The 14,708-nt window shown below is 39.2% G+C and overlaps 1 protein-coding gene across 3 annotated transcripts in view; it reads left to right on the plus strand.

Moving 5' to 3' along the window:
- Positions 1 to 14,549, plus strand: part of TTBK2 (tau tubulin kinase 2) — a 104,601-nt gene extending 90,052 nt beyond the window's left edge. Inside the window, exons 14-17 of one of the 3 annotated variants that reach the window (XM_068162228.1) lie at positions 3,183 to 3,434; positions 10,245 to 11,518; positions 12,288 to 12,773; positions 14,219 to 14,549. In XM_068162228.1, coding sequence (XP_068018329.1) covers positions 3,183 to 3,434; positions 10,245 to 11,518; positions 12,288 to 12,756 — 1,995 coding nt within the window. In that variant the 3' untranslated portion in view covers positions 12,757 to 12,773; positions 14,219 to 14,549. Of the gene's footprint in view, positions 1 to 3,182; positions 3,435 to 10,244; positions 11,519 to 12,287 lie in introns of all 3 variants that reach the window. The other 2 variants (XM_068162227.1, XM_068162229.1) reach the window with 2 other exon arrangements.
- Positions 14,550 to 14,708: the final 159 nt, after the last annotated feature.

The following is a 14,708-nucleotide window of genomic DNA, read 5'->3' on the forward strand; positions in this document are numbered from 1 at the left end:
AGGGGAGATTGGACGTGGCACTTGGTGCCATGGTCTAGTCATGGGGTCTGTGTTGATAGGTTGGACTCGATGATCCTCGAGGTCCTTTCCAACCTAAGTGATACTGTGATACTGTAAAGGAAACAAACGTTCATGGGAGGACAGTATCTATATGTCTCTTCATACAGTAGTTCTCTTTGTTCCAGAGTCTTGGTGACCTTACGGAGTTGTTTGCTGGAGTGCTTTTCTTTCATTTTAAAGCATTTACCCATCTGAAACTGTTCTTTGAGTGTGATCCTTGTTAGTGGATCAGGTATCCTTGTCCTTTAGTAATTTTATCTAGGTAATGCCTTCCTGACAATACAAATAACAGGCAAAGTGTCATACTTTGCTGCTGATTCAGTGGTATTTCACCAGTTACTAAGAGAAGGCTTAGATCCAAGAATGTAAATCTTGGACCATAAGTAGAATGACTTATGTGTTCTTAAAAGATGTTGAAACCTTAATAACATAATAGCTTAATTTAATTTCTGAAACAGTTTACTCATTTCAAACAACTTGAAACTCTGGGGAGTATTGTCTGTCATGGTCATTTTGCTTATCAATACACCTCTTGAATGGATTTCTAGTGACCATGAGACCATTTTCACCATGAGAGTGGTGAAGCCCTGGAATGGGTTGTCCAGGGAGGTGGTTGAGGCCCTGTCCCTGGAGGTGTTTAAGCCCAGGCTGGCTGAGGCTCTGGCCAGCCTGATCTAGTGTGGGGTGTCCCTGCCCATGGCAGGGGGGTTGGAACTAGATGATCCTTGTGGTCCCTTCCAACCCTGACCAATACTATGATACTATGACCTGCTTTACTGTCCCTTAAGTAGGACAAATTACATTCGTTGAGCTTATTCTGATAACCTAAATATCAAGTGATGGATGAATGAAAGAGTTTTCCTAGTCTATGGGGTTTTTTTATTTTTCATTTCTATTTTGATTATTCCTCTTTATTCTTTCAAGGTATTATTGTTCACTATTTAAACAGTTAAGTAGTAGCAAGGTTGTTTCTGTATGAAAACCTAAAGGTTCATCATGATTTAATTTTCTCCTGAATAAAAGAAATTGCTGGTCTGCCATCCTTCCATTTGTAGATGAATGCTCTTCCTGAAATGATGTGTGCACATAATTGATAATATAACTTCTCACCTATTTCACACAGCATCAGAGTTCTAACAGGAATGTAAAGTTGTAGCAGTTCAGGGAGGAAACCTGAAGCCAAAATATGAGAGAAAAACCTGTCAGTTATTTGGCTTGGGGGTGAATAAGTTCTAGGCATAAAAAAAATTACAGCAAATTATGCTGTCTATTATGAAAAAGACCTACAGGTAAGTGAATTAATTTTTGTTATTAGTCATGGTTTTCCAGTTGCAGTGCAGATTCAGTGTGCTATCAGCAAATACCAGTTTCATCTGGCTCAGCTCTGGGCACATGATCACATCTTGTCGAACTGCTCAGAACATGCTAGGATATATATGCTGACTTTATGCTGTTGTAATGGCTTTATGTTGACTTTGGTTGCAGGAGAACAAACAGTGCTTGATTTGCTCTAATATCTGCTGGTATTAAGCTAATCTGTCAAAAGAATTTCAACTGATCTCGACTAATGGTGAATTTCTACTGGAGCAGCACTTTGCATCAGACACCTCCTCGTTTTTCTTCTCCTTGGTGGGGGGTGAAGAGCCAAAAACTGGACTTGCTCATTAATTCACTGTGTTTGTATTGAGTTGCAGTGAGCTCCACACAGTGCACGCACAAAACTTTGCAACATGTATTTGTCAAGCAGATATTTCAGCAAAAAAAAGAATGGAGTTGAAGTAATTGAGCATGTAACAGCAAATTTCATTTTCATCATCAGTTCAAACAGCATTTTGCTCTGGTCAGAGTTGGTTGTCAGCCTAATACAAGAGGGATGGATGGAGGCTAGATGGATGTGTGGTTATAGAAGAGGTTTGATTGTGTGACTCTGTTTATTTTTATTATTTAGAAATACTGCTGAAATTACCATTTTGTATATGAAGGTACTATTACATTTTATCAAAACCCTGCTCTTAAATTTCCATTTATTTACAAGCTCTAAGTAATGTAATTTTCATGTACCTTCTCTCCTCAGTTGCTGCTTTTATAGGACACTGGAAATACTCTTATTTTCCCCCCAGTTGATTGACAGTTATGCATTGTGGGGACTGGAGCTTTAAGAGTGGCACAATTGAAAATACCTTTTCTTTGGAAACTAAAATGCTTAATAGGTGCTCTCTTCTTGCGAGGAATATAGGTTAGAATTGCAAGTACCATGACAGAAAACAGACAATGGCCATCACAAAGCTTTCATGAAGTTCCTCTCTACTCTTCATGGTTTTGTCTAAATATGCTTGGAACAAAGAATTGTAAGCTGTGTATAGCAGTCTCCTTTACAGGTATTCAGATGTGTCACCATCACAGATTTATTCAGCACTGGAAAAATTCTTGCAAAGAATCAGTTTATTCCAGAGTTGTATGTCAGAGTTGTAGGTTTGTTAGCATCATCAATAAACAACTTGAAAAGAATGTACTTTTGTGACACTGTTGGTTTGAAATGCCTTGATTCTACAGTCCTGTTCTTATTTTTGTTGGGTTTTTTGGTTGATCTTTTCTAAATGCTGGAGTGCTGTAGTTGAAAATGAAGGACTTTGTGGAGTTTTTCAGGCCAATGTATCGTTCTAGTTCAATCCCATATTTGGAAAATGTCATCATAATTGTTTAGCATTGATCTCACTGACTAATCCTGTCAGCTGCAGTTCTTAGTCTAGGCTGCTGTAGCCATAGCTGTGCACTCACATTTGCAAAGCCTGCAATGGGTGTACATGCTAAGTGTTGGCAAGGACGAGGCAGCTAGTTTGTACACACACTGTGTCCTTGGAGCAGACTGTGTTACTTCACTAAATTTGCCCCAGGTTGTTGCTGACTGACTGAAGGTAGGTGCCTGCTCACTTTTGATTATGATACTGGAGTTTTAAACATTGATGGCTAATGTGAAGATTAGACTTAAGGTTCCTCTTAAATGACCATCTTTTAGCCTGTGAGGAGTTGTGAATATGGTCTTACAAAAAAAAATTTAAAAAAAATCAGTATTTTAATTTAAAAAAAGTATTGTTTTTTTCCCTGCCATGTTGTTCTCACAGCTCAACTCATCTCATTTGCTGCATTTCTCCACTCCAAGAATTTCAAGCCCCATCCTCCGCAGCATGAGCCCTATAGCCTATCTGTCCATCCACTCGGACCCTCTGAAAGAGGCTGGTTTACAAAGGAGTCAATCAGCTGAGAGCCACTCCTCTTCCTCCCACCGCTCTGCTGGTCGTAGGCAGCTTCCAGTCATTCCCTGTGGCAACAGGTTCCCCCCTGTCATTCGCATCTCAAAAGCACCACTTCAGCAGGTGAATAAGCCTTGTCTTCCTAAGAGTGACTGCTGTTGTAGCAGTCATCTGCAAAGTCTAACATGCTCAGTTGCTCTTCACAGTACGGTAGTAGGCATGTGCTAGTCATACTGCTATACACAACATCCTAAATATGTTTAAGGAATAAAAATGGATCTTGCTCAGGAACAGTCAGGAATATGCTGAAGAGGATATATTATCCCACATAGAGGTAAAATTAGAGAGAAGAATATTTAAAGAGCTGCTGTTGAAATTATGATCTGGAGTACCAAGCATCTCTGGATGCTCTGGGAAATAGATTCACTTTGTCAGAGGGATTTTTGTCTTCAAAAATTTAGGATTATGAAATCTAGAGAACTGATGGCTTCTTTAAGATTAAAATACCTCTTTTTTAAAAAGTGCTCCAGTAATCAGTGCCTGATGGATTTTGAATTGGGAACACATATTCAAATTTGAACCACATTAAATTACTTCACTGTGAGAAAAGAGGATCTGGAGATAGTCAAATTGGTACTTTGGGAATGAACAAATAATGAATTGTTCCACTGCATGCAGTGGAACAGAAGCAAACATGGCAATTATCAGGGGTCATAGCTAATGGAAAATGTCACTAGAGAAAGGGAACTTTTCATCATTTTTTATTCCCAGTTTCATTTCAATATGAAAAAGATGAAGGCATAGAACTGTGATTGAAGTTAACCATAATTTGTGTATTAGCCACAACAATACTGAGACTTGCTGAGCAGCATGATCTTACCTCGACTGGTAAAGCAGTATGACAGCATTAATGCATAAGACCATAACACATCATCATCATTTTACCATTAATATTTGATTTGGATTATGTTTTGTGTTGCCTTCTATTTCCAGTGCATTTTTCAGTATAAATATTTCAGTGTGAAAGACATTTCCTTTTTCAGTGAAGCGTGCACAGGAATATTGATACTAAAAGTAATCCATCAGCATTAGCTTCTTTCAAACTTCCATAGGATCAGTGGTAAGTGATAACAAGGCAAAGTAAGTAGCTAATGTACTTAGGGGTGAGCATTTTGTCTGTTAACTCAAAACCCATTGGTTTTTACTTGCAACTCCTGGCTGCTTTTTATCTGAATATATTATAAAAACCCCAAAGGTCTGCCCTCAAGGTATGGAATCAAACAATAGCACCCAGATACTCATTATTGTGAACTTGATGGGATACCAAAACACTACATGGTGATTGACTTACTGATTAAGGAAGACTACTTAGAAGAAATTAAGTTACTAGAAGTTGAGCTTCAGTATTGGTCAGGATGAGTTTGTATCCCAGGCTGCAAAATGACCTAATTGGTGATTTAAATTTTCCAGTCAAAATGTTTTGCAGGTATAATTAGCAACCTGCTCAGAGTAAGTAGGTTGGCACAGACAGTCTTCTCTGGCTTCTTTAGTACCCCACAAGTGAATACAGCTGCAATATTAATAGGGGCTGCAAAGTGATGTACTTCCTACCCATACAGAAAAGAATGGGTATTGTGCCAGATGCTGCTACTGATTGGAGTGAGGATTCTCTATGTAGCATTCTCAGCCTCTTCTTTCTTTCTGCCTGATAAATTGATGACTGCTGTGTTCCTTTTGAAGTTGTGATTTTGAAAGTCCTAACTCTGAGAATTTGACTTCCAGTTTTTCAATTGCTATGGAAACTACAAGCACGTGATCCTTTAGTTCATTATACCAATGAAGGCCTCTTGTACTTTATGGCTCACTGAAGAACTGAACTACTTTTGCAAGCCCTTTTCTTTTCTACAGTGCAGCGATGTTAGGTACTTAGCAAGCTAGAAGTTCCAGCAGCTTGAAAGGTGAATATGCATGTTGAGAACTTGAAGCTTTTCTGCTGTTATATATTAAGAAGAATTTTAATGTAATTCTATTGTGTTATGCATAAATATTTTCTACTGAATATATTTTCAATGGTTTCATGCTGTTTGCAATTTGATTCAAGATCCTTAACTATTGAATTGCAGAGGCCAAGAATTTTTGTTGAATTTAGTTTCACACATTAACAAATAATTAAACTTTTGTTCCTGAAATTCCTGATTTTCTTCCCTGATGGTTGACAAGTGAAGGTTCAGGAACTATAACACTCCTCTAGTTCGACATCAGACTGGGGAGGTCACAAAATTTCTGCGTCTGCTCACGAGTGCAGAGGGGGATGTTGATCAACCTTTATTTGTTTGATGAAGATAATTCCTCTTCGCCATACAGATACTATGGAGTAGAATTGAAGAATTTGCTTCAGCTTTCCTTAGTTATACAATTTGTAGTGTAAAGCAAGAGTCTGACAGTGTTAGAGGTGACAAAACCTAGAATGAATGTTTTGACTGTACTTGAATCTAAAGGGTGGAGCTAGAATACTATTAGCATCATTTTCCTCTATAGCATGATCAAAATGTACAGCAAATCTCTTTGAAACCCAACCTCTTCCTTTCTTTCTGTGAGTTTTTCAGCCAGATGAGTTCTCTGAACTCTGCTTACTTGATGACTTCATAGAATGTTGTGTGAGGTCAGTGGAAAAGATGATGTGAGTGTAGCAACTATTGTCCAGGGATCTGTATGACGAGATTGATTAGGTAGATGTTGTACTAAATGTATAACTCTTTCTTGAGAAACATGCAAAATTAGTGACTTCAGTCTTTGATCTCTGTGGTTTTTCAACTCCAGTTCTTTAATAAGATCACAAATACCTCCTCTACCCATGGCAGCTATTTAGAGTACTTCTGCTGCTGTATGGTGAGATTTGGCCCTTAAACAAAGGTGGATTGCAGCTGTGTGTGTGTCATTCTGGCATAGTTCCTTTTTTCTGTGTGTTCAAGGAGACACATACAAGTGGGCTAATACTATGATTTTTAGGGTAGTTTGTTGCGTTAGGGAAGGATAGTATGTGTCTCTCGGGTTAACAATCAGAATTACTTGGCACTATTACAGATGTTTTCAGTCTTAATCTTCTCAAATTTTTACCTTATTGGAACATTTTAAAAATATTTTGTAGTGATATAATTGTGTTATTAGTTACAAAATGCTGTGAAATTTTCTCAGACAAGAGATGGACATCTAAGCCATCGTATTCACATTCATGTTCATAGCCAAAATGAGAAATAATAAACTGGTCTGAGTTGGAAAACTTACCTTAATTTTTAAGCATCTCACTGGAATTCAGGGACCTATGGAAGAATAAGGTAAGACTTCTTGACATGTTAAGGGGTGTTTAGGGAAAGAATGCATATCCCTCATAACTGTCATTTTATTTTGGATGTTTTAGGTTTATGAGCCAGGAGTGCAAGTAAATGTTGTACATTTTGCCTTTTTTTTTATGAGCTAATTTTGGCAGGTTTCAGTAGTCTGCAGTAGCAAGAGATGAATGGTTACAGTGGTTTTCACATATAACAATCCCTCTTAGAACCACAAATAAGCAAATAAAAGCCCAAAGATACTCCTCTCTTGTTAGTATTCTTTTAAATTGTTTTTAATTTGTTAGTGGCTTTAACTTGAAGTTGTCATGTGCATTATGATTACCTTAGTGCTCAGCTAGTTAAAAATGTGGGTAGCATTGTACCTGTCTGTTAAAAATGTCAACAATGGATATAATTGTCCCAAATCCTCTTCCTTTTCAAGTCATAGTACATTACCAAATAGATGTATCCTGGAAGGAAAAGAGGGTAAAACTGTTCTCTCTTCAGTGAGTCGTGGTTTTTTATTGCTGCCATGGTTGAAGTTTGCTGTAGCAAAAAGGGTTCTGATTTCAGGGTTTACAGAATTGTTACACCCTACTGATGGAAACTATATTGAGCCAGCATGAGGTTTAAGTTAGGTTTTCCTCAAGAGGCTGCTAGTACTGTTTGCAATGTTGAGTTTAATTAAGGTAGAAATTTCAGTGAGATAGTCCTGCTCATAGCTACTGGACCTGTTTCATACACAGCAGGTTTGATTTTGTTAAGTAGAGAAAATGTGCAGAAGCTACACTGTCTCATTCATGACAGGGTAACTGTTGATAGCTGTTAATTCTTCAATAAATTTTAGACTGAAAATAAGTTGCTGTGTGTGGTGGTTTGAGCCTTAACTGGGAATTAAGAGCTCAGATGGGGGCAAGGCTGAGAATCTCTTCCCCCACTCCTCCCTCCTCCCTCCTGACAGAGAGGCGGAAAAAAAAAGGAAGGAGCAAACGCACCAAACAATAATTTGGAGTCGCCTTGGAAGTAGAGAGGTAAAGAGTTTTCTTCAAACAATATATATAACAATTACAAGTAAAGTTTACAAGGACAAGGAACAAGGATGGTTAGGAGGGGGACAAAAAAAGAATAATACAAAGCCAGTCTCTCTCTGAAGAGGCACGGAAGCAACAGGAAGAAAGATCAGGTCCAACCACATGGCAGAGGAGCAGGAGGGCAGCTGCAGTAGGTCTCATCCAGGAGAGGCAGGAGCCAAAAGGAGCTAATAGCTGCAATGCCCTGCTTTTTATACCCTAACTGGGCAGGGAGGGGGGAGTGGAACAGACTCAGCTTCTGGGGGGGTGGGAGGGGTGGGGAACACCGTGCAGGGAGTGCAAAGTACCCACAAGTCCTCCACCCTGCTTGTTTTTTTGTTTTCAGAATGGGCGTTAACCCACCACACTGTGGTGTTGCAGCCTTCACACATGATAATAGGAATGGAATAGCATAGCATAGCATAGCATAGAATAGAATAGAATAGAATAGAATAGGTTGGAAGAGACCTTCAAGATCATCGCATCCAACCTGTTATCCAACCCACCTAATCAATTAAACTATGCAACCAAGCACCCCATCAAGTCTCCTCCTAAACACCTCCAATGAGTGTGACTCCACCACCTCCCTGGGCAGCACATTCCAATGGCCAATCACTCACTCTATGAAGAACTTCTTCCTAACATCCAGCCTAAATCTCCTCTGGCGCAGCTTGAGACTGTGTCCTTTGGTGCTGGTTGCCTGGAAGAGGAGATCAACCCCTGCCTGTCTACAACCTCCCTTCAGGTAGTTGTAGAGAGCAATAAGGTCTCCCCTGAGCTGAGATAGTGTTATAATCTGCTTATCATAGTGAGCTGAGAGGCAGCATTTTATATTCTATTCCCCATGTTTTTATTTTTAGATTAATTGGCCACATCACATTGTAATCTTTGTTTCTCAGGATCAGTGTTTTACAAAATTGACCTAATTAGCCATGAAAATCATGGGATAAGGTTTTAATTAGTGTCAGAAGAAAAGAAAGTGTGAGGATTATTTATGTTTATAATGTGGTGCTTTAAAAAGAAAAAATTGCATATCAAACCATGTATTCTTTGTTTGGCAACAAGATGTGTATTGCATATCCTTGAGATTTCTGTCTCCCTGAATTAGACTAAAAGGTAATTTAAATTGGTGTGTTTTGCATGTCTCAAGATCAGCACTTCCTTGGACTCTTTAATTACAACTTCTGTTTTGCAAGCTTTCTTCCAGTCTTTTTACTTAGAATCCTGTGTAGTGTGAATGATATTTTTCCCAAATAAGCCATAAGGAACCTTAGGGGGATCGTCTACAAGCTTATTCCATTTGTTTAGAAACTGTTCTTCCAAACAAAAGTGTTTGTAACCTTGCCCATGGCATGGAGGTTGGAACTAAATGATCCTTAAGGTCCCTTCCAATCCAAACCATTCTGTGATTTGAGGGGGATTCAGTTCTATAAAAGTTTTATTTTCTCACACACTTTCTCAGATTTTTTTCCACAATCCAATATGTAAAAAACAGAATCTAGGACTCATCTTCAGATGAAAGTATGTTCTTCCCTTGGACATGGAGGTAAAATTCCTGTGACTGTAGTGTGTTCTCTCTCACCCTCTGACCTCTTAACTCTTGCATTTCTGTCTGTGCAATGGCCTAACTTCAGTGGACAATGTGAGGAGCAACTCCATTCTGGTTTTGCCCATGCTTGACAGGACCTGGGGGGTAGTGGGCTTAGGTCCCTCAGATGGAGACAGACATGGATGCAGACTTCCCATTTCTTGGACATGTGCTCTAACAAACAGTGTACTAGAGGTAGTCCTCATCATAGCCAACTGTTTTTCAAAAGGACTCTGGCTCAATGATATTTACAGTTTTTAGGAGTGCTTTAAGTGTTTCTCTTGGATTAGATCTGTTAAGGGAGTTAGGTGTGAATACTTAGTTTGTGAATCTCTTAATAACCTTAGGTAAGGAGATGTCCAAACCAAGCTGCTTACTTAAAACAAGGCATAAGCTTCCATAGGGAGGGTAATAGCTAAATTTTGGTACTCAGAAAAGTTTTTTCTGGACAATTATGTAGGTATTATGGGTATGGATGTATTTAATTAGGTAAATAAAGTTTTTTGTTGATTACATTGAAATTTAAGTCCATTTCTGAAGCTGGACATGACTGTGTTCTTTGTCTTCTGTACTTGTCTAAAAATACTGCTCTGTAAAAGTGAAAGATTTTACATTTGTATACAACTTATTCTAGGAGTAGGCAAACTAATGCAAAATAAATAAAGATCTCATTTCCAGGAGGGTTACTTGGTAATTGCAACATTTTCCATTGGATTATGATTGTTTTCACCTGTTAACTCATTTCTGTCTGGGGATGGTAAGAGTTAATAGGGTTTTTTTTCTAGTTTTCTAGATGTAAACGATTAAGTTAGGTATTATTTGAACACTGTGAATTGTTATATAATGTATCTTGAAGACATGGAATCAAAACTGCTATTTAAAGAATGTTAGCTGTGTAACATTCCTGAGTTTCTCACCTTTTCCTTCTCTCATTTTTCCAATGCAGGTAACAATACCCAGACCTTCAGTAGCATCCACACAGTCTGCTTCAGAGAGCTTTCATTATGGCCACCAGCTAGAGAAAAGAGAGCAGGATGCTCATTCTATGGAACACACTGTGGAACTTTCCTCACCAAAGGAAAGTTTGCCAGGTTTGGTTGTGACAGACGACACGTGTCCAGCTAGTGCCAGCAGACCAGATTTGGTACTTAATATCAGCCAAGAGGTGCTTGACAGGGAAGGAGCTGTCAAAGAATGTGTCAACGTTCTGGATTGTGGCCAAAAGGACCTACCTGAACAATATAATGAGATACAGGAAGAGAAAGAACTTGAAAATATTGCTGTAGAGGAGGCTGAGGAAGAAAGGCTTCCAGTGGTTTCTGAGGATGCCATTGAAATGTTAAGCAAAGAACAGAATTCTTCTTTGCCAGGAAACTCAAAATCTGCAGAGGAAGAACCTCTAACAAATACTGAAGCTGCTGAAGAATCAAAGCCAAGGCCTGCCTCTTTGGGGCCAAATCAAGATGAGGTTCTGAAGCTGATAGAACCTAAAACATCAGAATGTTCTCCCTCACAACTTACCAACTCTCATGTTAATAGGCAGGCAAGCAAAATAGCACCAGTTCAGGAAAACGGTTTTCATTCTAATAAGGAAGAAGTCCATATCCAAGACTTGAAATGCCACCAAGTGGCCCTTACTACGTTTTTGCACCAGGAGGACAAAAAGGAGAAAAATAGTCCCAGAAATGGAGAGTTACTCCACTGCATTTCAGAAAATGAGAGTTCTCATCGATCTAGGAGGGACTTAGTTAAATCTCCTTTTGTATTCAGGCAGAGCCGAATCCCAGTTTTAGCACAAGAGATAGACTCCACATCAGAGTCCTCTTCTCCTGTTTCAGCAAAGGAAAAGCTTCTTCTAAAAAAGGCCCATCAGACAGACTTGGTCAGACTACTTATGGAAAAAAAACAGCTCAAGTCTTTCCTTGGTGACCTCTCAAGTGCCTCTGATAAGTCATTGGAAGAAAAAGTGGCTGCTGCTACAGTACCATTTTCTGAGGATGATGTCTTATCCTCAATTTCTAGGCTGACACTGGACTCTCATTTCAGCAAGCAGACAGAAGATAGCTCTTTATCTCCAAGCAGCCCTCAGACCAGAAAAAGCAAGATTCCAAGGCCAGTATCCTGGGCAACCACTGATCAAGTCACCAATTCAAGTTCAGCTCAGTTCTTTCCACGGCCACCACCAGGAAAACCGCCCGCTAGACCTGGGTTAGAAGCTAGGTAATGCAAAGAAAATAGAAATAGGTTTTCCAGTTGAAAATGGATTTGAGCTGGACTGCAGTTACTGTGCAGTGTGGAATCCTGTAGCAGTTCCATTTTATACCTAATTTAAAAAAAAATGCTGGGCTCAGAGGAACCTTACATTGTTGGAGAATGAATGAGGAGAGGCTTATTACAGAAGAAAGAGCCTGCTTCACCATTAAACCTTATGCATAAATAGATACGTATTCAATATTTTGAAACCTGTCAATCTATATCTAAATCTTTACACCTCTTTTTGAAGCGGGATCATGTTTCCGGAGCTGTTGATTATTGACAAATCCAGAGAAATTGATAGGATCTGTCATGTGCAGCCCCTTTGAAAATTAAACTGTTGTAGGCATTTTAAGTACTTGGGTTTGGAGACTCCCACCATCAGTACTGAGTTAGTTAGGTACACTCAGCTCATGGCTAAGTAAAACCAACTAGTTAAAGGAGATCAGAGAGAATTCGCCAACTCTGTATACAGAAACCACAATCTTAATTTCTTCAGTGCCTGCATTACCAGGATAAGGATACTTTTGATACAGTGGAGAGAAATCCCCTGAAGGAAGTAGTAGTGTACGTGGTCATCCCTTAAAATTGTGTGTAGGAGCATGTTGATGGTGTGCGGGAATGGATGTACCCCTTTGAGACAGTGGTGATAACAAAGGTGATAATCACTGTGTTTCTGCATGAACTTTAGTGAGTAGATGGGAACAGAAATAATTTTTCTTCATTTCTTCTTAAGGTTACGCAGATACAGAGTCCTAGGGAGTAGCAGCTCGGACTCAGATCTTATCTCTCGCCTGGCTCAAATCCTACAGAACGGATCTCAAAGACCAAGGAGTTCTACCCAGTGTAAGAGTCCAGGATCTCCACATAGTCCAAAAACACCACCCAAAAGCCCTGTCATCCCCAGACGCAGTCCCAGTGCCTCCCCTAGGAGCTCTTCTTTACCCCGTACTGCCAGTTCTTCTCCATCCCGGGCTGGGAGAACCCATCACGATCAGAGGAGTTCATCTCCACATCTTGGGAGGAGTAAATCACCTCCTAGCCATTCAGGCTCCTCATCATCTAGGAGATCCTGCCAACAAGAGCACTGCTGCAACAAACCAAGCAAGAATGGTCCAAAAGGATCTAGCAATTCCTTCCACCATTCCTCAAACACTAAGACTTCCACGGGAAAGAATAAATCAACCACTAAGCTTAGCAGATAGGAACTGGGCCTTGACAGGTATAAAGCCTCCTCCTAAATCTGATGCATGTTGTGTCTGTGTACTGTGGATTTAAAAAAAACAAAACAAAAAAAAAGATTATATCAAAAAACAAATATGTTGAATCTGTGCTTTTTAAAGAAAGTAAGCGTCACAAACCATTCATGAGAAAGCATCCTGTGTAAATAAGTGGCCAGGTACAGCCTAAGAGCAGGCAGCAAGCAGATCTGTGAGGGGAGAAGTAGAGGCCAGGATAAAAATGACTAGGTAGTCAAAGATGTGCAATGTATTTAGGGTAAAAAATATATCTAAGTTGGGCATTTTAAAAGGGTGTTTTGTGTTGTAGTTTACCTACAATGGATGATAGGATTGGATGATTGGTTGATAGGTTGGACATGATGATCTTGAAGGTCTCTTCCAACCTGGTTTATTCTATTCTATTCTATTCTAGGTAGAAGATTTGGCCAAATTATGTAAGGCTTTGCATACTAGAGGAGTATGTAGGAAAACCTGAAACAGTTAATCACAAAATGATATCACCATTTGGGACAGAAGTGCTGCTCAAGCATGTCTATGTAGTTTTCAGAAAGCACACGATGTAGAAGATGATGTCATTTCTAATTTAAAAGTCTTTTCTCTTTTGAGCTGCACACATTTCTGAGTCACTCAATGCTCATCTTGTCCCCTACCTACCATGGCACTGATAGTTTTTTTTCACCTAAGGAAGTATCCTATACCTTTGCCCTTTCTTGACACTGGTGCCATGTAAAAAATTAAGATGATTTTATACCCGTGGTCTTCATAAATTTGTTAGCACTGATTAGGATTCAATAAGCTAATAATTAATCAGTACACTTCTGTGGGAGTCGTAGTGGGGTTCTTTAAACCCCATGCAGGAACATTTAGAAAAGTATTTCTGTCTGGGCAGCAATAGAAAGGAGATGCCTGCTCTTCACCGAATGTTTCAGATTTACTGTAAATTGCAATGCAAATTAGAAAGTAAGTTAGAAAACAGAAGTCTCTTGTCTCCCTTAACTGCAAAAAGAACTCTTGTTTTTACTGGCTTTCATTTTCCCATTAGTTTTGGACCACTTCCAGCACAGATATTACTGTACAGAGATGATTACCGACCGAGATTGGGGTTTTCTGGTCATTTGTTTTATAAAAATGTGAAAGATGAGACAGAGATGAGATTGTCTGCTTTGTGATCCTGGTAGGTTTTAAGTGACAGAAATATGCTTAACTTTCTTACAAAATCTGTGTAAGAATATTAGTCCCCAAAGCAAAACACACAGAAAGTGAGTTGAGATCTTTTCTTGTGTTGTAATTCTTGTCATTCTTTTGCCTAAATGTGTGTTGTGGGTTTTTTTGTCAGCCAAGCTTTGTTGTCTGTCAGTAAAGTCCATGGTGTCTAATTCCTCCAACTTTGTTTGGGGGTTACTTAATAATCTCTTTTGCTCTACAGGATCTCTGTAGGGAACATAATGGTACAGCACCTTTTGCAATATTCAGAAGAGAACAGTGGGTCAGAATAGTCGCACACAAAAACGCAAGCCTGGGAGAGACGCAGGCAGCTCTCCCTAATTATGCCTGTTGTGGGGACGCTGGATGCAAAGGAGACTTGTCAGTTACTGATCTGCTTGCTGTAGTCATATTCCTCTCCAGCCAGCATCTGTGCTTTTTTTATTTAACCTCTGCCAAATGAATACCTTTGGATTAAAAAGGGAATATTTTGTCTCTGAGCTAACATATTCTAATGCTGCATTAAAGCTGCCCTGGAGCTGCACTGAATTTCACTTGCTTTGTCAGACGATATTGATTATTTTTATTCTTCTCTTCTTTATTTCCTTATTATGACTATGTATATTATTTCCCATGTGTAATGTAGCACAGTGTGGAACCTCAATTTCATTCAGGTTTCAAGCACTACAGATGAATGCAATAGGTAGGGTATA

Source organism: Melanerpes formicivorus, unplaced genomic scaffold (assembly GCF_026170545.1).
Source record: "Melanerpes formicivorus ecotype bairdi unplaced genomic scaffold, bMelFor1.0.p_v2 SCAF_62, whole genome shotgun sequence".
Lineage (NCBI taxonomy): Eukaryota > Metazoa > Chordata > Aves > Piciformes > Picidae > Melanerpes > Melanerpes formicivorus.